The sequence below is a fragment of the Dermochelys coriacea genome, chromosome 1 (assembly GCF_009764565.3).
Source record: "Dermochelys coriacea isolate rDerCor1 chromosome 1, rDerCor1.pri.v4, whole genome shotgun sequence".
Lineage (NCBI taxonomy): Eukaryota > Metazoa > Chordata > Testudines > Dermochelyidae > Dermochelys > Dermochelys coriacea.
Window position 1 is genome coordinate 194,811,921 of NC_050068.2, and position 23,846 is coordinate 194,835,766.

Genomic DNA, 23,846 nt, shown 5'->3' on the forward strand with positions numbered 1-23,846 from the left:
CTGTGACGGCTTCCCTCTGCACGGAGAGGCCGGGACCGGCCTATTGGCATTTCAACAACAGCTTGCTGGAGGATGCGGGCTTCGTGGCGTCCTTCTGGGAGTTCGGCTGGCCTGGCAAGGGCAGCGGCGTGCCTTTCCCTTGGCATGGCGGTGGTGGGACCTAGGGAAGGTGCGCGCCCGGCTCTTCTGCCATGACTACACCCGAGGCGCCAGCCAACGGAGGGATGCAGCGATAGAGCAGTTGGAACAGGAGGTCTTAGAGCTGGAGAGGTGTCTGGCCGCCAGCCCCGAGGATCCACCCCTCTGTGGAGCGTGCTGGGAGAAGCGGGACGAGCTCCGGACCCTCGGGGACCATTGGGATGGATCGCGGCTTCCACTTTTTCTACACCCTGGAGAAAAAGAGGGGGGCCAAGAAACACGTCACCTGCCTTCTGGCAGAAGACAGCACCCCCCTCACGGATCCGGTGGAGATGTACGGGAGGGGAGAGCCTTCTATGCAAGCCTTTTCTCCCTGGATCCGACCGATCCTAACGCTTGCAGAGTACTCTGGGAGGAGCTCCCTACAGTCAGCGCGGGCGACCAAGACCGGCTAGAGCTGCATGCCCACCAATAAATCTCTGGGCATGGATGGCTGACTGTGGAGTTCTACTGCGTGTTTTGGGATGTCCTCGGTCCAGACATAGTCACCGTCTGAGCCAAGTCTTTGCAGAGCGGGGTCCTCCCTCTTTCGTGCACGCAAGCTGTGCTCGCCTTATTGCCGAAGAAGGGGAACCTCTGCGATTTACGAAATTGGCGTCCCATCTCGCTCCTCAGCACAGACTAAAAAGTCGTGGCAAAAGCAATCTTGCTGCGGCTAGGGTCCGTGCTGGGGGACATGGTCCACCCAGACCAGACCTACACCGTCCCGGGCCACAGCATCTTCGATAACCTATATCTGGTCCGGGACCTTTTGGAACTCGGGTGTAGGGATGGTCTGTTTTTCGTCCTCCTGTCCTTAGATCAGGAGAAGGCGTTCGATAGGGTGGATCGCGGGTATCTCCTGAGCACTCTGCAAGCGTTTGGCTTCGGATGCCAGTTTGTGGGTTTCCTCTGGGCGCTGTACGCCTCCGCAGAGTGTCTGGTCAGACTCAACTGGACCCTGACCGAACCGGTCAGCTTTGGGCGAGGAGTACGGCAGGGGTGCCCCCTCTTGTGCCAGCTGTACGCTCTGGCGATCGAGCCCTTCCTCTGTTTCCTCCGAAGGAGGTTGACAGGGTTGGTGCTGAGGGAGCCAGAGCTGCGGCTGGTCCTGTTGGCGTGTGCTGATGACGTGCTCCTCGTGGTCCAGGACCCGGGCGACTTGGCGCGGGTGGAGGCTTGCCAGGCCATCTATTCGTCAGCCTCCTCCACGCGGGTCAACTGGGTCAAGAGCTCTGGCTTGGTGGTAGGGGACTGGTGGCAGGCGAGCTCCCTCCCACCTGCGCTTCAGGCCACCCAGTGGAGCACGGGTCCGCTGCTCTATCTCGGCAGGATCCTTTCTGCCATGCATCCCTCTCCGCCAGAGAACTGGCAGAATTTAGAGGGCGGGGTGACAGAGCGGCTCCGGAAATGGACAGGACTACTCCGGTGCCTCTCCCTTCGAGGGAGAGCACTGGTGCTTAATCAACTAGTCCTGTCCATGCTCTGGTACCAGCTCAACACCCTGGTCCCAGCCCTGGGTTTCCTGGCCAACCTCCGGACATCGATTCTGGAGTTCTTCTGGTCAGGACTGCACTGGTTCCCTGCAGGGGTTCTCCATCTACCCCTGGAGGAGGGAGGGCAGGGCCTGAAATGTCTGCTTACTCAGGTCCATGTCTGCCACCTCCAGGCCCTGCAGAGGCTCCTTTATGGTGCACGTAGTCCGGCGTGGAGCATACTGGCGCACGCCTTCCTGCGCCACTTCCGAGGGCTCCGATACGACCGGCAGCTCCTTTATCTCCATCCGAGAGGTCTTCCGCGAGACCTCTCCGGGCTGCCAGTCTTCTACCAGGACCTCCTCCGGACCTGGAAATTATTTTCAACGACCAGGTCCGTGGCAGCCACCGAGGGGGCAGATCTCCTCGCGGAGCCCCTGCTACACAACCCCCAGCTCCGTGTGCAGGTGGCGGAGTCCCGCTCGGTGTGCCAGAGGTTGGTCCTGGCAGAGGTCACAAGAGTCAGAGGCCTCCTGGACTATGACCGGGGAGACTGGCTGGATCCCCTGACGCTCGCTCAGCAGATGGGGCTTTCCAGACCTTGTACTCCCCGGCGCATACTTCAGGAGGTGAAGGCCGCTTTGCCGCCCGCTGCTCGGGTTTATCTCGACCAGGTCCTGCACGAGGGCACACCCCGCCCACCCGCTACCCCAGACCCGCCGGACCTTTTAATTGGACCCCTGCCCCGTGGACCCAACCGACCCCTTCACCCCTTCACTGGAAGCCAGCTGCATGAGATGCAGCCGGTCTGCTTTCAAACTGCACCAAGAAAACATCTCTACACACTCGTGCTCCACACCCTTCACGCCCTCACCTTCATATCCCGTCCCGATACAAAATGGTGAGACCTCCTGCCACCTTTTGGAGGGTGAGGAGCCCGGGTGGGCCAGCCTATATTCCACCTTAGTCCCGAGGCCCCCTGGGGATGTCAGTTGGCGGCTCCTTCACGGAAGCGTGAGCACAGGCGTGTTCTTGGTGCGGTTCACCTCAATCCCAGACACCTGCCCCTTTTGCGGCGTGAGGGATACCCTGGCACACACATACGTGGAGTGTGCCAGGCTGCAGCCTCTATTCTGGCTCCTCACCAATATTTTCTTATGGTTTTGGTTGCACTTTTCCCCTCACCTTATTTATGCACTCCCTATCCGTGGCCCCACAAAGTCACGGGATCTCCTGGTCAACCTCCTCCTGGCGCTAGCTAAAATAGCTATATATTAATAATATATAGCATCTAATAGCATCTATAAAACCAGAGTGAGGAGGTTGGCTGATGGAATCTCCTGTGACTGTGGGGCCTATTTCCAATACTCGGTCCGTTCACGTGTCCGGGCAGAGTTCCTCTGGTGGTTTCCTCTGACTCTCTTGATGCCTTTGAGGAGCAGTGGGCGCTATCCGGGGTTTTCTGCTTGGTGTCCCCGTCCGGTTCCCTTCGTTGACCCTTTGACCACACTCCTGTCCCTGTTATTTCATTAGTTGTCCCCTGGAATTTTTTGGTATCTAGGTCCTGTGGATTCCCCTTTTAGGCTGGGGGGGATCCTCTAGCAGTGGACGGGCTTCCCCAGATCCCAATAGGATTATTCTCCTATAGCCATCTGGCCTGACCCTGTCACTATATCTATCTATCTATCTATATACACACACGAGGCCAAAAATATATAACAAAATTTAACCAAAACAAGATCTGGTGGCAGTTATAATAGGGCGTGGTTATGAAAGGTGCCACCAGTCAGCGTATCTTACACATGGCTCCAAAGAAAAAAAAAAAAAAAAAGGTTCGAAACTACATCTATAGAGAAAGTCATAAACCAGGATATCAGCACAGGAAGCAAAGTTATTTGCAGAGGTGATAGTGAAATGGGAAACTTTTCAATGCACTTAGGACTGTGTTTCCCAGTTTCTATTTTAAAGATGCAGAGAAACAATAACCACTGAGCACAGATTTTATGAATAGGATTTTATAGTTGTACATGTGCCCAAAGCAATGACTAGACACATTTTAAATAAAGAGAAAGGACAACTGGATTTACAGTATTTAATAAATGATAAATGTAAATAAGAATGACAATGAGGTAGACCTCAGTTTGGAAATACAGATGTTGTCAAGAGCTTCCTCAAGTCATTCTTCCCGTCCAATATTACTATTATAATAGCTAAAATGAGAAAAAATGCAGAATGTTTTTTAATCCTGAGGCAGGGGGCAATCAGGAATGAACATCTTTTGAAGATGATTTTCAGAAAAAGAAAACTAAAGCTTGGAAATAAATCATCCCAAAACTAATTGGACTTTCATGAAAACAAAAATTGCATCAAAATATTGAATGTTTAACTTTTAGCCTCTAAGAGTAACAATATAAGGAGAAAATTCTGCTCTCAGATCTCCATGGTAAGTCTGAATTCCAGTATTCTGCATCCATCCTATGCATGAAGCTCATGATTCAGAGACATACAATTTAATTAATGTGAGGATAAGAAGCTTTCACTACTAGTACTAAACCTTCAGAGAGAGCTCTGGTGAGAATCAAGGGGTATAGATGTAAAAGAGATATTTTCAAATAAATATGTAGAATGGGTTTTTATGTATTCACTGTTATTACCTATCACGATTTTATTACAAGCCTCACAATATTTGGTGTTTTTCTTAACTGTCCTGGAAGTTATAATTAAGGGAGACTCTTAGCTTTCATTTTTAAAAAAGTAAGTTTCCAGCCCTCACGGCTGTAGAGAAATACCTGTAAATGTGACACTTAAGAAGTTCGAAACCCAGCATGCCAATAAAAATATCCCAATTGATTGTTAAAAATCTCATGACTTTTCAGGACCTGACTTTGGGGCTGGCAACACAGTGTATGTCAGTAAAACAGGCCCAACAGAATCCTTTCTATCCGAGGGGCAGATTATAAAAAGTGCCCCCTACCCAGATGCAGGACCCTCAGTGTAAAACAGCAAAGCCCTCTCCCAATGTGTATGAGGGCTTAGGGCAGATACTCTGGGCCTGGCTCACCATAGGACAGACTGACTCCCTCACCCTATAGAAAACCTAGATCTATCCCCGTCAACTCCTTTTCTTTCTTTCTTTCTTTCTTTCTTTCTTTCTTTCTTTCTTTCTGTCCCCTCTTCCCCAATTCACCTTTCCCTCTCCTGCAGCACCCCAGACTCTCTAGTCCACCCACCACCCCCTTCCTTCACCTTTCCTCCCCCACCCTTCCACTTGCCCTTTCTCCTCCTCCCCCAGCTGTCCCCCTCCCCTTAGCCCCTGCTTCTTCTCTCCCCTCCCCCCCTCAAGAAGCACAGAGATAGAAGCCCAGAAGGAAAGAGGCGGCACCGCTAGCCCCGCCTCCCCCAGGATAGCACTTTCATTGGCCCCTTCCCTCCTCAATCCTACTCTGGAGGCCAGCCTATTGTCCCTCCCCTCGCCCCTCCCTTGCCTTCCGAGGGGGTCTAGCCCGTTCAGCCCAGCCTTGCCTCCCAGCCATTTGCGGCCCGACCTGTCAAGCAAACCCTTGCCCCTCTTCCGATTGGCTAACGTTCGTTGCCCTAAGGTCCCGCCCCCCCAGCTCAGCGCCCGTTCTCCCCGCCTCCTCTCCAGCGCGCCTGCGTCGGAGTGAGCGCCGGGCTCGTGGGGTGTGTGTATGTTTCGAGGAGAGCAGCAGCAGCGGGAGGAGGAGGAGGAGGGAAGAGCCGAGCCCGGCGGTGGAGCGGCGCTTTCGCTGAAGCCTGTACGTGTGTGTGTGCGCGCGCGCCTCGCTTTCCAGGAGCGGGGTAGCCTAGACGGGGGGGGGGGAGTTCTGTGCGGTGCCCCCCGGCCACATGGCTGGCTAGCGAGAGGCGCGCGCGCGCGTGTGTGTGTGTGTGCGGGTGCGCGCGCGCGGGGGGGGAGCATGGTGTGAATTCACTCTCTGTGTTTTCCTGCGGGGGCAGCGGGCGCCCCCGAGCCGCAAGCGACGCCCCGGAGAGTCCCACTTGCTCTGCTCTTGCTGCCTGCCGGTGCGTGCGAAGGGAAGGGGGCGCGTGTGGCTGCCGAGGGGCCCGAGCGAGAACCTCCGGAGCCAGGAGCGCGGCTGGGATTTAACTCGCTGCTGGGTGGGTGGGGGACGCGTCCTCGCCTCTGGGACTGAAGCCAGGCGCGAAAGGTGGGAGGGAGAAAAGAAGGAGGGGAAGACTTATTGGGGTACTACTTTTTTGGCTCTCTAAACCCCCCCCCCCCCGGGCTCCCCCCCCACCATCCGCTCAGACTGGCCAGAGAAGGGGGCAAAGCTGTCTCTCCTGTGACACAAAGCTTCAGGGAGCTTGGATTTACAGAAGAAATTTCCTTCTTGGTCTTCAGGGTTTCCCCCTTCTTCAGTTTCTCTCACTCTTTATACAAGATAATACACCGTACCTATGGCTTATTTTGTTGTCCTAAACATTTGCTCCTCTCAGGCTTGTTGGCTTTTTTTTTTTTAGCTTGGCAAATGGCAGTCCATATGCCTTTGTTGTCTGGTGACAAGCTTATGTCCCTGGTGAGCTGTGTGTACATGATCTTCTGTACGTTTATTGGAGTCTTTGGAAAACCCAACAAGGGAGTGTAAAGTGATCTGCAGTAGCGTTAAGTTCACCGGTGGCTTTTATTTCTTTATGAGGAAGCTAGGGGAGGGTGGAAGCAGAAAGTTGTGTACTCCCCAGTTGTGTACGTGTGGGTTTGTTTGTTTGTTTTTTGTTTATGGGGTAAAAGTCTGTCTGTCCACGCACAAGTGTAAATTTACCCTGTTTATGTTTACATTGATGACAAATCCAGGGTCACTTGTCAGTGTAAACTCAGCCCAGGTGGGTTTATACTCTTCATCATAAAAAGTTAAGCCAGTTCCCAAACATACTCTTGTTGTTTTCTGACTGGGGAAAGAAAATGGTACCTCACTGTATGATTTTGTTTTTTTATGTCTTTAGGACACCTTATGATAATTCTTATTTCTTTATTTTTGTTAAGATCGGATCCCAGATGGCCAATTCCCTGAATGGCCGGAACCCAGGTGGCCGAGGAGGAAACCCCCGCAAAGGGCGTATTCTGGGCATCATAGATGCTATTCAGGATGCTGTGGGGCCCCCCAAGCAAGCAGCTGCTGACCGCAGAACTGTGGAGAAGACTTGGAAGCTAATGGACAAAGTGGTAAGTTTTGTGTGTGTACATATTGTATTCTCCTGTTGGGGAAGGAAGTTATTTACATGGGTCCATGTGAGAATCTACATCATCCTGCAGATTTCATTCCTTTGCCATGTGTGTCCTTGTTTGAAAAGAGAAGGACTTGCATTTTAGGTCAGATAAACCTATTTGTTCATTTTGCTGGCCTCTGGCTATGGTTTTTTTTTTTAATCTTGTTTGAGTGGGGAAATGTACATGTTTGCCTTAAGTCCTTCTGCTCTTGTTGGCCATAGTCCTTCAAAATAACTCAGACTTGTAGAGCTGTTGTGAAAAAACTGCTTAATTTATTTCTTGTGCATCAAATATTCCTTATGTTTCAAAGTGTTTAGTCAGTCTGCAAACAAAACCTCTTGCGCATGTAACTTCAGTTAAGCTAATCATCCTATAAAGCACTCTCATGACAATCATATGCATACTGTACATGTTTGTTGGTAAGAATTGTGCCTGAGGAAGTCACTCTCTGATTATCCCTTAATGGAGTAAACAGATGAGTTAGAAATCCTTTATTTTTAAATCTTTTGTCTGCATTTTTTGCATGGATTTTTTAAAAAAAGTACTCTTACATCTTCTTTGCTTAACTGTTTATTTTGGAACTGGAAATGTATTTTATTGACAGTTATTGTTGGTTGGGGGTATGGAACATTGGTTGATAGATCTTGTAGCATCTGCATGTTGCTTTCTCAAAGTCGCACATTTTATTAAACTACACAACGGAAGTGACAGCTTTCTATAGACTAAGTTCAAATTAGCTAAAAAGGTGCTGTACTAAAGTTAGGAATAGTTTGTTTACAGTCTGCGTAACAGTCCCAGGAGGCAGAGTGATTTGGTAGGTAAGAGCTTGATTTTTGAGGATAATCAGCACAAGGAAGCTTTCCTTTGAAATGACTGAGGATTGAGGTTTTAATACCTGGTAGTCTCAGGCCCTAGAACCAAGGGAGATGTGACTCTAAGGCTTGGTCTGCTCTACAGAATTAAAAGAAAAGGAGGACTCGTGGCACCTTAGAGACTAACAAATTTATTTGAGCATAAGCTGTAGCTCACGAAAGCTTATGCTCAAATACATTTGTTAGTCTCTCAGGTGCCAAAAGTACTCCTTTTCTTTTTGCGGATACAGACTAACACTGCTGCTACTCTGAAACTACAGAGTTAGGTAGACAAAATGCAGCTACGCTGCACTGTAAGTGCAGTGCCTACGCTACAGCCTTGCTCCTGCAGATATAAGTGCCCTACTACATGCACATAAAACTCCACCGCCACAAGAGACGTAGGGCATATATTGTTGTAGTTAGGGCAACGCAGTGTCGTCTTTACGTCGGCGGTTAGCTGTCATTCTTGTCAATTTTATGGCTCTGGGCCAGATTGCTGTCTCTGCTCCAAGCTGAGCTGTCACCCAGGCTCCCCATTGGGAGCCCTACTGTCCCCTGGGATCCCTGCTCCCTGCCGGGAGCACAGCAGCCAGACTCTAGCTGCGGATCTCCCCACCGAAGATGAGAAGCCCCTGGTGGCTTCCCCCTGCTCCCAAGGAGGTGAGAAGCCCGGGAGGGCAGCTGGGGTCTGGGCAGTCTCTCAGCCCCTCCTCACTGCCCCTTACAAGTCAGTGGAAGTGCAGCATTGGCTGTAAATCAGTCTAACTTAGGTCGATTTAAGATTGTAGTTTAGACATGTCCTAAGGATCTAACTCTTTTGTTGACTCTGACTTTGGAAAGTTAACTCCCTGTGGTTCATTTCACTTATTTTTAAAATATAGGCATTTTAATGCAAAATATTTATTAATATTAGGAAATCTTGATGCATCTTGCTAAACTAGAATGATCAGAATCATTTATTGGAACCTTATTTGCCATTCCATGCTGATACCACTAGAACAGGGGTTCTCAGACCGGGGGTCAGGACCCCTCGGGTGGTCGCGAGGTTATTACATGGGGTGCTGTGAGCTGTCAGCCTCCATCCCAAACCCCGCTTTGCATCCAGCATTTATAATGGTGTTAAATATATTAAAAAGTGTTTTTGATTTATAAGGGGGGGTCACACTCAAAGGTTTGCTATTTGAAAGGGGTCACGAGTACAAAAGTTTGAGAACCGCTACACTAGAATATTACTTTTATTTATTAAAACAGCCCGTAAAGCTAATTCTAAAGGGCAACCGTGATGTAAATGGGTGCTACTCCAAAGACTTCAGTGAGTTGTTTCTATTACTTCCAGATCTGAATTTGGTTGAGTTCTGTAAACAGGGAATGTGTCATAATTAATGTAAAAAATATAGGCACTTGGAGACAGACACTACTCTTCAGTAGCAAGATGTTTTCATCTTGAAAAGATGGCATCTGTCTATATCATGTTTGAAACAATAGAGGGAATGTACAGTTTGATATTTCCCTCTTTGCAATAATATGTCAGTCCATGCAGAAAGCCTTACAGTGCATTTTTCCTTTGGTTAGTTTGAATCTTAATCTCATTGTTTTATGGATTGCTGTCACTCAGCTTTCATAGAATAACTTTGTCATTACTACATCAGTGCATCAAAACAGACTGTGTGGCCTGTTCTGCAGAATTATTTGGAAAGGCTGCACTTTGTTTTCTTTTTGGTTTCACTGGATAAGTGTCCTCAGTTTTGATCTTCATTGTATCCTCTTTAAGATGCTGGCAGTTAATCAAATTTTATTTCCAAATTACATTAAAGTATACCAGAGAGGGTGATGTAATGGTGTCCAAATGCTGTAACTTGCTTGAGTTAAGCATTTGGTACTTGTAGTGAAGAGAGCACATTTGAATAAACGTAATGTGTTGGCAAATAACCAATGTTAAGTCTTCTAGCCTTTCTCAGCAGTAGGCAATGGAAGGTAAATTTCTCCTCTAGTTAAATCAAAACCAGGGATTAAAACCAGAAATAGTTAGAAACCTTCCCAAGTAACTGTTGGTTTAAATACTGTCGTGGGCCTGTATCCTGCAGTCTGGTGAACCTGTGCATATGCATACCCACACAGGGTCCCAGTGAACTCAGTGAGTCTCTGCATAATCATAGGGTCCCCACTCAGTGATCAGACTGTGGTTTCAAGGCCTGAATAACTAGTGGTAATATTGGTCTTCAACTATAATCTCTCCTCTTTCTCTATCTGTAAAGAACAAGACAGAGAAGTTGTTTTGCCCAAGGACACAGAGAACCACTGTCAAGACTGGGTTTAGATCTCTGGCATTTCTGGTTTCTGTTTCCTATGCTCATCTCCATGCTGTCCCTGCTCTTTGTCACCAGTTGAGATTCCATATATGAAGTAACTTGAGTAGCAAAACATATTTGTTGCTCTATTTACAAGCCTTGTGGGATTATCCAGTACTACAGATCGCTCTTGTTAAAAATATGCAAAGTTAAATAACTATATTGTGGGATTAGGGTTTTTGGAGAATACGTAATGCAGTATGTAAAGTTCATTAGCAAATCTTCATGTGCATATTACCTGCCATGACTTGGAATTGTTATAGTTAAGGATCTGTCAATTTTGAGACTTCATAAATCTGTTTTTTCATGGTTTTATATTTTAGCTCCGAGAACAGGATTAAGGCTGCAACTTCATATACAGTATCTCACCTTGAAATCTTTGGTACCAGTTTTAAACCCCCCCCCCCCACAACTTTCCTTTGGTAGTTGAAAGAATCCTGTCAAAATTGATAGAACAAAATGTGATGGCATGACATTCTAGATAAAGTCCCCTCTGGTAAATATTTACTACTGAGACTACTTGTGAAAAATACAAAATTAATTGTTCCTGATGCAGTCTCTACTGAGTCTTGTAGTTACAAGTAAACAAATCAGTGCATGTGGGGCAGTGTCAAGCTGAATCTAAACTTACTTTTTATAAAGTTTACTGATACACAAAAAAGAGAGGTTTCAGAGTAGCAGCCATGTTAGTCTGTATTGGCAAAAAGAAAAGGAGTACTTGTAGCACCTTAGAGACTAACAAATTTATTAGAGCATAAACTTTCGTGAGCTACAGCTCAATTCATCGGATGCATTTGGTGGAAAAAAGAGAGAAGTTCTGTTTTTTTAACAACTTCTGATTAACAATAGATTTAATATCAATCGGTCTTTTGTATTTCTGTGTAAACTCCTATTTTTGAATGGACAAGCAGTAGTTGCATCAAAATGTTTTTGAGCATTGGTTTATTTCATTACCTTGTACAATACCAAGGTTTGGGTGATGCTCCTGTTTCATGTTCCAGAAAGCTGGACATACTTTCAGTGGTAGTTTTGTGCTAGTGAATACATCAGATATCTTTGGGCTCATAATAAAGTTAATTCTTTGATATAGTGGATGACTGTTTATCCCAAAATAAGATGCAGCACCTACATATGAGAATAAATTTCAGATTCAGTTAATATTGATGCAGTAATAAAATTATAATTACAAATCATTTTAAGTCTTTCTATAAAATGTATTGAAGATATGTTGGAAGGGCCTTCTAACATCTGATGATATTGCAGCAAAATCATAAGCATAATAGATTTCAGAATCTAGAAAACAAAAGTACATTCCTATAAGGAGCATGCCTTTATCTTGAGAGTAGCAGGGGAAACACCTACCATGTAAATATGAGAGTAGATTAACACCTTTAATAGTCTGGCTATTAAGAGCTGGGAGTTCACATTAATTTTAAGTGTTTCAAGTTAGTGAAATTGTGAAATGTTTTGAAAGAAGATTATATTTGTGCTCCCATGTATGAGTGCTTCAACTTTCAATCACTGCAGGGTACTCTGAAGTACTAGGAGGAAATAGAGTTAAGTAGCAGGATAGAAAGTAAAATTCATATATAAACTGTATTGTTGTTTTATCATGGTCCACACCATAAATTTTATCCAGAATGGAAAGCAGGAAGAGCAATTTAATTTGCTATTTAATATAGTCTAAGAGCAAAGCACAATGTGTACTCAAAGCTTGCACTATTGGCTTTGTGATTATGCAAAACCACATTACTAAAAGTGGTACATCTTTTTTAAAAATGAGGAGATGCCAAAATCCAATTTTTTTCTCTAACATCCAGTGTCTCTGTTGAGTACAGTTAACAAGTGTGAAACCCAGTATATACATTCATTATTCTTTATAACACTCAATAACATTTGAAATGTAGAACCTCCCAAGTCACTTAACTTCACAGTACCACAAAGGAACCAATTAAGTAAATCATAACCACAGCGTTCTTCAGTATATGAACTGGTCCTTACACTGTGTTTTAAATATTGATTGAAAGTCTTATGGCCACACACCTCTCTTGTTGGGGAGCGGGGGCTAAAGGATAAAAAATTAATTAGTTACACAGAAAATCAGGTGAAAAACCAGGGAAGTTTCCCTTGCTGGTTTCTGAATATCTATGTGGCAGATATGAGGCATGAACAGCTTATCAAAGTACTGCACTTTTTGCTTTTAAAGTAACACCGCTATATTTGCATCCCTGTGCTCATATTAAAACAAGCACTGTTACAGTATGGAAGCTGTCGAATCCAGGATATGAGAACCCACTGTTCCCTTGGGTAGAAGTCACATAGCAAAGGCCTCTTCATCCATTCTGGTGAGATGGCCTCTTCCAGATGTCTTTTTTTCTACTTCTTGGTAATTGTACCTATCTGCAATGTACAATGCCAATGCATTGACAGTTAATGCTGTCTTGGGGGCAGTGGGCTTTGATGGGTGATTCTGCATCTTGTGATCGCCCCATTTTCCCAGTAGCCAATCCGCCATTTCGTTCTTCAGGATTCGTTCTTTGGGATTGTGTGTGCTGTGGCTTTCTGGAGATCAGAAGTGTTACAATATCTTGCTGCGTAGCCACTTTCAACTCGTGTGTGGTATTCTGAGCCAATTTGTTTGCATCTTGTGGTGGTTCTGCACTGTGTGGCAGAAGATGCGGGTTAAGTAGAGCCTTTCAAATTATAACCTTGGAAATATACTAGTCACTGATACTCTTAATTGTCATGTCCGTTGGGTTCAGCTGATTAGAGAGAATTTAGTAGGAGTCATAATCAGCAGATAACTTATTCTGTTGCCGTTAGTAACTTTTCTCACATGGTCCTTGACCAGCATTTTGGCATTTAAACATATCCTGGTGTGTAAGTGTTGCTGTGCTTTGCTTGACAGTGTAAAGCTGTTTTATCAAAGCATTAAAACTGACCTTTAAAAATAATTTTTCAAAAAGATCATCATGCAGCAAACAGAACACAGTTTTCTACATTAAATCAAATGGCTAAACAGGTGCAATGGAAATCTCTTCCCTCTAATCTGAAGAGACTTTAAAACACTGTCTAACTTAGTCATAATTGTTTAAAAAAATGTTATCCTACTACTTCAAAGTGTTCTGTGTCTAGGTACTTACTGTATATGACTCTCATCAGCATAGTTATGAGCACCTCCCATGTAGTTAAAGAGAAACAAAGTGAATGCTCTCTTTCCCTTCCTTGCCAGTAAGATAGAATTTGAATAGGTATCACCTTTTTTTATATGTGTAGGATTAATTTTTTGAGAAGAGCTATTGGGAGGGAAAGCTACATAGAAGAAATAAGCTTTGCATTTGGGCCTAAGGCCCTTGAAGGTTGTATTCTGTCTCTCTTTCAGAGACAAATTCCATAGTCTAGGTCCAGTTCCCCTGAAAGTTTGCCTCCAATCTCATGAGGGTCTCCCACACTGACTGTTTGAGCCAGTGAAAAGAAGCTGTGAAGGGAAGTCAGAGTGGTGGGAAAAAGAGGATGTGATGTCTAGGGTAGCTCTGACCAGTCCCATGGAAACCTTTGAATATAAGAACCCCGTTTAATTCTGCACTTTGGGTAGCATCTTACTAATAATGTAATCATGTTTATTTCATTGTTGGAGTTAAAATAAATCTCAATGTGAGAGAAGATATCAGTTTGCCCTTTTATATCTAATGGAGAGCATGGAGAAGTGTAGTGATGTGTTCCATGTTGATGTGAACCATGTTGATGAGTAGATAGGTTGTTGCATTTTTGTTCCAACTGTAGTTGGTTTTTCAGAGTGAGAGTGTCGTTCTATGTGAACCGCAGTAGTCAAGCCTGGAGGCTACAGATAGAAAGATCACTATGACAAAATCTGTTTCTGATAGGATGGGGTGCATACTCTGGCCATGCATTAGAAGGAAGAAGGTGCCCCAGTATCACAGTGATTAAACATGGTATAATATGTTATCCTGTTATGAGTAGGCTACCTCAAGGATCTTATATACATGTTAACTTGCCTCAATCAAGGAAAAGTTTCATATTCAACTTACTGAATGTTTTTTTTTTCTTTGATAGGCTAAATGCTTACTAAATATCTACATGCTTAATCCAAGTCACAATACAAAAGTAATCAGTGATCTGACTCGTACCCTATGCTAGTGCTAATGTGAGGTTTGCATCATAAAGCTCAGCCTGGTGTGTCTTTGTTTTTCAGAAAGGTATGTACTAGGAGAGCTTAGTTGCTTTAGGAAGCCTTTTACGTCAGCTGTTGTCATTTCTTGTTGATTACTGTCATTGTGAACCCTTGTGGTAAGTCTCAGGACATCCTGACTCTAGGAGCCATATGGTTTACACAACCATCTCTTTACAGACACATTTCCTCCATACTGCAATCTGGTCCACTATAAAAATAAGTGTAGAAAATCCTTCACAACCTTAGTGCGTGGGTGCTTGGACTCTTAAGCATTTGAACTAAACTCCAGCACTTTTTTTGTGATAAACAAATTAAAATGATAAAGTTAAGAGGAGTTGAGTTTCATTGTAGAAATATTTTCGTATAACTGAAGGGCTTTGCTAATCTTGAAGTGTCTAGTACTGTTCTCAGAGTAGCAGCCGTGTTAGTCTGTATTCGCAAAAAGAAAAGGAGTACTTGTGGCACCTTAGAGACTAACAAATTTATTAGAGCTGTAGCTCACGAAAGCTTATGCTCTAATAAATTTGTTAGTCTCTAAGGTGCCACAAGTACTCCTTTTCTTAGTACTGTTCTGTAATTGGTCTCCATATAGTCTGCAGAAAGTGAAGAATGGTAAACCAGATTGACCACAGAATCCTGTTGTTAGCTATATATGACTGTATTGAACTAAAAAAGACTTTCTAAAGCATCAGAAAGAGGAACTAAGTCTTGTTTTTTCACAGTGTCTCCTTTGTTCAACTGTCTGGCCATCCAGCCATAGAAAATCCTCAACCAAAATAAGCAACTTGTGTATATACAGGCAGCATACCCTGTGAAATAGTGTGTTCACCTTTCTGGTATACATAAAGCCACCTTTCTTCCACTTATACTAGTATGACTTTTCTCCTTGTGCAGCATGTCTTTCCACATAAGAACTAATTATTTTAATCATCCACTTTCCTTAGGAGGAATTTGGAGTAGATAATTTCAGTTTAATTTTTAAAAAGTGGATCAATTTAGCATGATTGTAACTTTCTGGGTTTGTTTTTTGCTGATATGTTGTCCGAATAAGCACTCTTTCTCGGGCTAGATGCTTCAAGGATGTCATCACCCTCTATTTGTGTATTTTTCAACAGCAGTTTTCCTCTTTGAAGTCTCGCCCTTTCACTTTATCTGAAGTAAAAATGATGTGTGTCAGTTACTTGTTACGGGAGGGATTTCAGAATCACAAAGTGAATGAGGGCCAAGAAAAATAAGGGAGAAAACTCATACAAATCTTATGTTTAAATGTTTCCCCGCTGTAATATAAAAATTTCTCCTCCCCCCCTCCCCCCGCTGGTGATGGCTCATCTTAAATGATCACTCTCCTTATAGTGTTTATGATAAAACCCATTGTTTCATGTTGTGTGTATAAATCTCCCCACTGTATTTTCCACCGAATGCATCCGATGAAGTGAGCTGTAGCTCATGAAAGCTTATGCTCAAATAAATTTGTTAGTCTCTAAGGTGCCACAAGTACTCCTTTTCTTTTTGTGAATACAGACTAACATGGCTGCTACTCTGAAACCTGTCATCAACAGTTGTAAATTTGAGTTCTGCTATTGTGGCCTACTAGGGTTAGTAATAAGTTTTAAAAGTCGGAACTGAATTAAATTTTGACCCGTTTTACCAGTACAAAACCCACCCTAGACCTAATTACGATATATGTGCATAACACTTCCATTCAGAAAAACTGCAATGTGCTTTCCTTCTGTCTCCACTCCTGCCAAATATGGAATTTTCCACTCAGTTTAAGTTGCAGCATGGAATTAGTGACTATTTTAAGGTATGCTTGGTATCTCATGGCTTTGGAGGGCTAGAAATTCAGGCTTTGTATCACAGGAAATAGCTTAGAGTTTCTAGAGGGATGTCTCTTCCCCTGGAATTGCCCATGATATTGGACTTTGAAGTCATGACATTAGTATGAATGGAAATTTTGTCCCAGGCAATATTTGAAGGTTAAAAAACATATTTAGTTACTGTAACAGGGTCAGCACCCCCTTTCTCATGAGCACTCCCTTTCTCAGTGCCTGCAATCTCTTAGTTCTGTTCAGCAGGGCAGCAAAAACCTCTCACAAGCTACCCCTCCAGCCGATTGGATCTCTCGTCGGGTCTTCAGCGACTCAGTCCTCTGGCTCAGCCACCTACACTGTCCCTGTAGCCCTCCCTGGGCTCAGGCCCTGTAGGGCCGACTGAGGACCGATCTCGGTACGCTAGTTGTTGAGTTTACATATGAAGGTTACTACTCTGGGGTGGAGCAGCACCCTATGGCTTCCTCCCTAGGGGCTCGTCGCCTGCCCTTTAGTTTTCTGACCCTGGCTCTCCAGCTGGGTCAGTCTAGATCAGTTCCCTTCCAGGGGTAACAGTTCCACAGTCAGTCTCTTCCTTGGGCCTGTCTTCAGTGAGTCCTGGTGGCTGGCCAGAAACTATTCCTTCACTTCCCTGGTCCCTGCTAGCAACTATCTGCCTTAGTCCTCGCAGCCAGCCAGGAGCATCTCTTGCTCCCACAGTCCTTGCAAGCAGACTGCACTCACTCTGCCCTACAGCTCCTTTTTATATGAGCTTGCAGCTTCTCTGATTGGCTTCTTCTCCTACAGCCACTGTACACTGCTTGGAGGACCTCTCTATTGCTCCTTTCCTGGGATGGGTGTGCAGGCTCCTGAGGCTCCAGCAAGTGCTAAATGTGATTTAGCCACATTACCTTAAAAAATAAAATAGCAATCCTCAACTCATGCCTATAAAACCTGTATATGACACTACAATTTATTTTCTTATAAGTATTTTCATTGATTTACTATATACATATGCACACGCTCTACATATGTATACTACAGTAATTACATAAAGAATCACATATACAGGGACCACTTAGTTCATTAGTGAAATACAGCCATCTGTATGGTGGAATGCAGCAGCTCTAGGGAAGTGTATGTCAAGTCTATACAGTAATTTAGAACAGAATAATGAAATAAAATACCATCTTCAATTGAAATTACAGGAGAATTTAGGTATCCAGAATAGAACTGCCTTTAATTGGTATATGGTCAGAACACAGGACTAAAATTCTACTCTTTCAAAGTGGATAATGAGCGTCATCTTGAAGTTTGCATCTTTGGTGGCACAGTATCCCCTCCGAACATATGGGACATTAGTTTAGTTCTAGCTTGGACTGAAGCATGCTGCCCACCGGGTCATTAACACAATTTCTTACAGCACCTGGATTTACCTGGATTATTTTTTTTTTTTAATCCAAGACTGGTCAGGCCTAAACCTACTTAGTTACAAGAGCTAACAAGATCACAAGACAGTTTAAAAAAGTCAATTAAATTGTGAAGGTAGTAGTTTAAATAAGTACATGCATTCCCCATAGAAGAGCAGGCTGTCGTGGTTGGTGTAAGAAGCACTTTGTATGGTAGATTTTATTCAAATAAATATGTACAAAATAGAAATTTAACTATTCATTTGAAGCATATTCCATTTGTCAATTTTTTTTAAAAGGAAATTAACTGAAGTGTTTATATATAATGGGTCCCATTTAAAAACTTAATGACTCAAGGTGCATGTAGATGCCATCTTTTAGTAGAACCCCGAAGTTGCAAATGTTGAGTTTATAGTAAAGCCTTTTTTAGTGTCTCTGTAGTATATATGGTGCAGAGCAGGCAGGCAGGCAAAGGCGCTCCTATTAAAGGAACACATGCATAAAATGTGGAGAGAAGTGGCTAGAACTACTTGTTGATTCTTACGAATGCCAACAGAAGGTTAAGTTCTCCATAAACTAGACAATAACAATGATCTCCGTGGCATTGTATGGGATATAAGTTAAAGCAGAATTTTTAGACCTTCCCTACTTGGAGGCCTGAGAAGTATACTTGCCTCTGCTTATTTCAAGATGTCAAATCATTTTTTGCCCCTACACATTTCTTTCAGATGTGGAGTGATCAGAGAGTGCCTTTTTAAACGCTGTTGTTTTTGCTTCTAGGTCAGACTGTGCCAAAATCCCAAACTTCAGTTGAAAAACAGCCCACCTTACATACTTGACATTTTACCAGACACTTATCAACATTTGCGACTTATACTGGGCAACTGTGACGACAACCAGAAACTTGCACAACTCAGTGAGAATGAATATTTTAAAATCTACATTGACAGTCTCATGAAAAAATCAAAACGGGCTATAAGACTCTTTAAAGAAGGCAAGGAGCGGATGTATGAGGAACAGTCTCAGGACAGGTAAGAGAAATATTTACACATCAATGCAGATTGTCTTGCTTGTCTGCATTTTTAACTTTGTTTATCTATATCCATAATGTTTTGACATCTTAGTTATTTAAAGAGGAAAATTCTTATTGTTTGGATGCAGTGACCCTGCTGGTCAATCAGTAATTCAACTGGTTTTGTTCCACTAGGTACTCTTTGTGTCACTGTACGTGAACTTAAAACTAAGTGCATTTCCTTTATAAAATATCTATTTCTTTAGAATTACTCCTTCAGCTGACCTACAATGTGTAGCTCCTTTCCTGGGAGAGAGAGACCGACCCTGTTGTTAGAGCAGTGCCAACGTAATCTACTTCTTACAAAGAGAAATTGAGAGATCCATTACGAATATTGACTGATGTCTTCCACAGCAATAAAATGGAACAAAAGTGTGTAATGCTTAGAATGCTTTCGGAGAGATCACAGGTTGCATCGGGTGCTGATCCTTCAGAATGGTGCTGAGTCCTGAGTAGCCTTTTGAAAGGTCTACCTGATTTCTGCTTTTCTAAGAGCTGGTGCTGTTAACAGGACGCTGTGGTGCTGTTTATTTGTGTAGCAGTTAGTGTGCACTTGTTAGCTTTTAGCTTAACTTATTTCTTCAGTTTTACCGGGTGCTCACTTCTGGTTTAGAAAAAGAATGTATGGGGTGCACTTGTATCATGGGTCTGCGCTTCCATAATGCAAGAAACTTCATTGGAATCTTCTTTAGATTTATCCGAACAAACACGATGTATTTTTAGGGTTATAGCCTACTGGGGGAAATGGAGGATTGCCTCCCTGCCACTCTTTCTGCACCTGAATTCAGGACCAGTGCGGCAGTAAACAGTTTCAGTGCTGATGAAACTATATGGACAGAAGCAGTGAAAATGAACAAGTTCTTGTAGATGTCTCTCTGCTGTTGCTACCACTGATTTAGAATGATTTCCTGACCAACCTGCTGGAGCGTTAAAAGACCAAGGCTTTATGATGTACTGCAATCCCAAATATTACTCAAACTTGGTTAAATTCTAGAGAATAAAAAAATAGCCCACTCCCACACCTGCAGTTGATTACATTTGAGACACTGCATGTCTATGAAGACTTTCAGACTAGTTTACTGAAAGAAAGAAAATGTGATATTTGACTTATTTTAGGGGTAAGGAAGTTCTTCTGTCTTAACCATCTTTAGTATGGGTCCATAAGCATCTGAAGGGATGTTTTCACTGGAGGTAATGTGACCAAAATGCAACTGTGGTTTCTTCTTTTAGCATTCCGTTGGTAGCATATGCAGAAGTCATTGTGCTACAAAGGAAATGAAAACTTTTATGGTAAGGGGGAGATTGGACTTAAAAGACTGCACTATGTAAACAGATTTTATTTTGACTTCCCCATAGCATTGTTGTGGGTTTGCTACAATACTTGCAATAAATTAAAGCAATTTTCAGTGTCCCTTCTTTCAAAAACAAAGCCTGGTATGGTTTGTATGAAGAAAAGGAGTACTTGTGGCACCTTAGAGATTAGCAAATTTATTTGAGCGTAAGCTTTCATGAGCTACAGCTCACTTCATCGGATGCATGCAGTGGAAAATACAGTGGGGAGATTTATATACACAGAGAACATGAAACAAAGGGTTTTATCATACACACTGTAACCAGAGTGATCACTTAAGATGAGCTATTACCAGCAGGAGAGCGGGGGGAGGGGGAACCTTTTGTAGTGATCATCAAGGTGGGCCATTTCCAGCAATTGACAAGAACGGTGAGGGGGAAATAGTTTACTTTCTGTAATGACCCATCCACTCCCAATTCAAGCCTAAGTTAATTGTATCCAGTTTGCAAATTAATTCCAATTCAGCAGTCTCTTGTTGGAGTCTGTTTTTGAAGGGTTTTTTTTGTTGAATTGCCACTCAAGCCTTCCTTTAGTGACTATGTAGGTTAGAATGGATGTTAGAGGGGTTTCCCTTGAGTTTTCTACTTCAAACTCTGGATAATAGTGATGATGGTGACACAAATGTGTTTTGTGAAGCAGGTGGTGTATTGAACTCTACATTTCCTTCTCCTACCTTTTACTAACTATCAGGTTTTTTTTGGTCACTCTCATAAGTTGACCTTGGAAAAAGTATTGAAAAGCAAGCCATATCAAGGCAGTGTATTGGCCACCCGTAGCTAGTCGAAGTTTTGTTGTGAGTTAGTACCTCTGGAAGTAATGATTCTCCTCTTCTGCTTGTCTGATATGGAGTGAAGGTAGGAAATGGGACGACTACAGTATAGAAGAGTAAAAATACCAAATCTTCAGTGGTTCACCTGTTACTTTTGTTTAAATAGGCAGTGCTGGTGTGTGTACATTAGACACAATGAGAATTTGTGGTCTGCATGCAATTTTTGTACTGATTTAACTATTTCAGTTAGGGATATGATTTTTTTGCCTAAATAGTTAAATTGGTAACCACAACACCCGTATGGATCTAGCTGTATTGGCGTAAAGGTGTGTCTTACTGGTATAGCCTATTCCCCTTCTCTGACTGGAATAAGCAAACTGCTGTAACAACTTTATACTTGTATAACTGCATCCATGCTAGGCAGTTGTATCACTTTATGCTAGTATATTTAAAGGAGTCCAATTTTTCTTTGTAGCCTTTTCTTTCTTAAGATAACATGCATATAAGAATCTAACCAGGAAGAAGCTGCTACTGCTAAATGACTAATCCTTGGAATGATATTTTTCTACACAGACTTAATTCTGAAATACTGTACAATTTAAGACTTTAAGCTTTTGAACGCTTTAAAGATTTAAAGATTGAGATGTCACTTCAACTCATGCCTCATTGAGCATTTTTATTGACAGTGCTGTGAGAACATAAAATAACTTAATTTTTTCTATTACCCCTCTTTCCCCCACACCTTTTTAAAGGGCGTTGTCAACTTGAAATCAAGTCAGTTCTCAAACAAATGAACAACAACAAAAATGATTAAAAGCAGTTTGATGACCCCTGGCCAATTGGCCAATTTTTGTGGGTTTACAGTCACTTTCTCTTTTGTAATCGGTATGTGTCTTCCTTGTTGCTGTGAAAAAGATCCTTGTGAAAAGGGGAAACTGACAATTTGACAATATATGTGTATATTTCTTTGTTTACTTTTAATATAAAGGGAAACTGACTGGAGAAATAACTTTTTTTCCTAAACTTTCAGTTTTAGTAATGTTACTTGTAATGATATAGTAGGCTTAAGAAAATGCTGATAGAAATAATGACTTTTTGATCTGAGGTGAACATTATTCATGATGAAGAACTGGTAATAAATATTAGCCCCGAAAGATCCAGTGAAGGAAGTAATATAGTCACCCATATTCGCAACTTAAATAAAAATTCAAGATGAAACTATAGTATCCGGTAAACTAATTATTTCATACCAAAGTGTACATGACCATTGTGTAAGCACTTTTATGACTATCATGTATATTTTGGTTGTCCTATGGGATAAATGTCTTGCTAAACATTGATGGTAAAAGCGAGTAAATGGCCTGTGTTCATTAATTAGTCTATAATTTGGTGTATAATGATCCTAATCCTTTTCTCACTTCCTCCTGTATTAAACAATTATTTTCTCATTTCTTTTTTATGAAGTAGGATATACAACTATCTCTTTTCATCTAAAAGAACTTCTGCTCAGTCAGTATCTAAAATAAGGGCTCTGTTCATCACAATTCACTATGTACATTATATAACTTTCTTCATGTAGATTTTCTTTTATAATTTAAGAGGGATTATAAAAAAAGCCTATTAAAATTATTGCATCAGATACAACTTAAAAAAACAAAAATGGCAGATTTCTATGCTTTGATGGGCCTTGTTTTTGCTTTTCGTTTATTAGGAAGCCGACTAAAACTGGAAAGCACCATTTATGTGAAATATAAGCTTCTGTTTGGTTTGCTGCATCCTAGAATTGTCCATCCAGAAAACATAAGACTTCTGCGGGCTGTCTGTTTTTTTCAGTCAGGCACAGAATTTGAGTTATCATAAAAAGAAAAGGGGTTTGGAAAAGGGGTGAAGGGCAAGTTACATTTATGTTCATTAAAGATGTTGAACTGATAGGCTTGGAGATTAAAACCACTTAGTTCCAGTGTAGTATGAGAGATGACAGGGTGAGTTTGCCTCCAGTACCCTGCAAATCATGTACTGGAAGAGATGCCTCCTAGTGATGTAGGTTATTTATATTCCAGCAGTGCCTGCCTTGCGGTTTGTGCTGTGTATGCATACCTGGCAGTCTGAGAGGACAGTCTGCAAGTGAAGGGTATCTGAGAGTGATAAACTACACAGTCAAAATATATACCTATTTTTATAAATCAGTCACTGACCCTCAGTCTAACCTAGTGGTCACCAACCGGTAGGTCGCAATCAACTGGTCGATCGTGGAGCCTCTGCTGGTAGGTTGCAGTTTCCAGCCGCTAAGAGTCTGGCAGGGCTAAGGCAGGCTCCTTGCCTGCCCTGGCCCTGCACCAATCCTGGAAGCGGCCAGCATGTCCCTGTGTGGGGGAGGGGGGAGGAGAGGGGGTTTCTGCGCACGGCTCCTACCCCTAAGCACCGCACCCTCAGCTCCCATTGGCCAGGAATGGGAAACTGTGGCCAATAGGAGCTGCAGATACTCCACCTGCAGGGATGGGGAGTGCGGAGAGACCCCCCCCCCCCCACACACACAGACGTGCCATCAGTTTCTAGGAGTGGCGCAGGGCCAGGGCAGGCAGGGAGCCTGCCTTAGCCCTGCTGTGCCACTGCCTGGTGGGAGCCCACATCCTAACCCCTGCCCCAGCCCTGAGCCCCCTCATGGAATCAGCACCCCAAGCCCCCTCCTGCACCCCAACCCCCTGCCCCATCCTGGCGTCCCCTCCTGCACCCAAACTCCCTCCTAGAGCTTGCACCCCTGCCCCAGGCTCAGCCCGGAGCCCCCTCCTACACTGCAAATCCCTTGGCTGCAGCCTAGAGCCTGTTCCCAGCCTGATGAAAGTGAGTGAGGGTGAGGGAGAGTGAGCAATGGAGGGAGGGGGGGATGGAGTGAGCAGGGCCTTGGGGAAGGGGTGGGGTAGATCCTGGGCTGCACTTAAATTCAAAAAGTGATCTTGTGCTTAAAAATGTTGGAGACCACTAGTCTAGCTAATGTCAGCTACTCTCTTGTAGGCGACACAACAAAAGTGGGTCTGGAGGAGAGGCTGGTGGCCTTTGGAGATCAGCTGAGATAGTGTGCCCCTGGTGCAATGGGAAGGTATGAAAATGGTTGAGACAAATGGGGAGACTAGCTGCAGGAGGGT

General features: G+C 43.5%; 1 protein-coding gene across 3 annotated transcripts in view; it reads left to right on the forward strand.

Annotated features, from left to right (window-relative positions):
• Nucleotides 1-5,136: 5,136 nt before the first annotated feature.
• The window catches only part of CBLB (Cbl proto-oncogene B), a 192,433-nt gene continuing 173,723 nt past the window's right edge, over nt 5,137-23,846 (forward strand). Inside the window, exons 1-3 of one of the 3 annotated variants that reach the window (XM_038408986.2) lie at nt 5,137-5,428; nt 6,676-6,855; nt 18,292-18,542. In XM_038408986.2, the coding sequence (XP_038264914.1) occupies nt 5,342-5,428; nt 6,676-6,855; nt 18,292-18,542 (518 nt within the window). In that variant the 5' untranslated portion in view covers nt 5,137-5,341. Of the gene's footprint in view, nt 5,429-5,575; nt 5,793-6,675; nt 6,856-18,291; nt 18,543-23,846 lie in introns of those variants that run through there. The other 2 variants (XM_038408994.2, XM_043510868.1) reach the window with 2 other exon arrangements.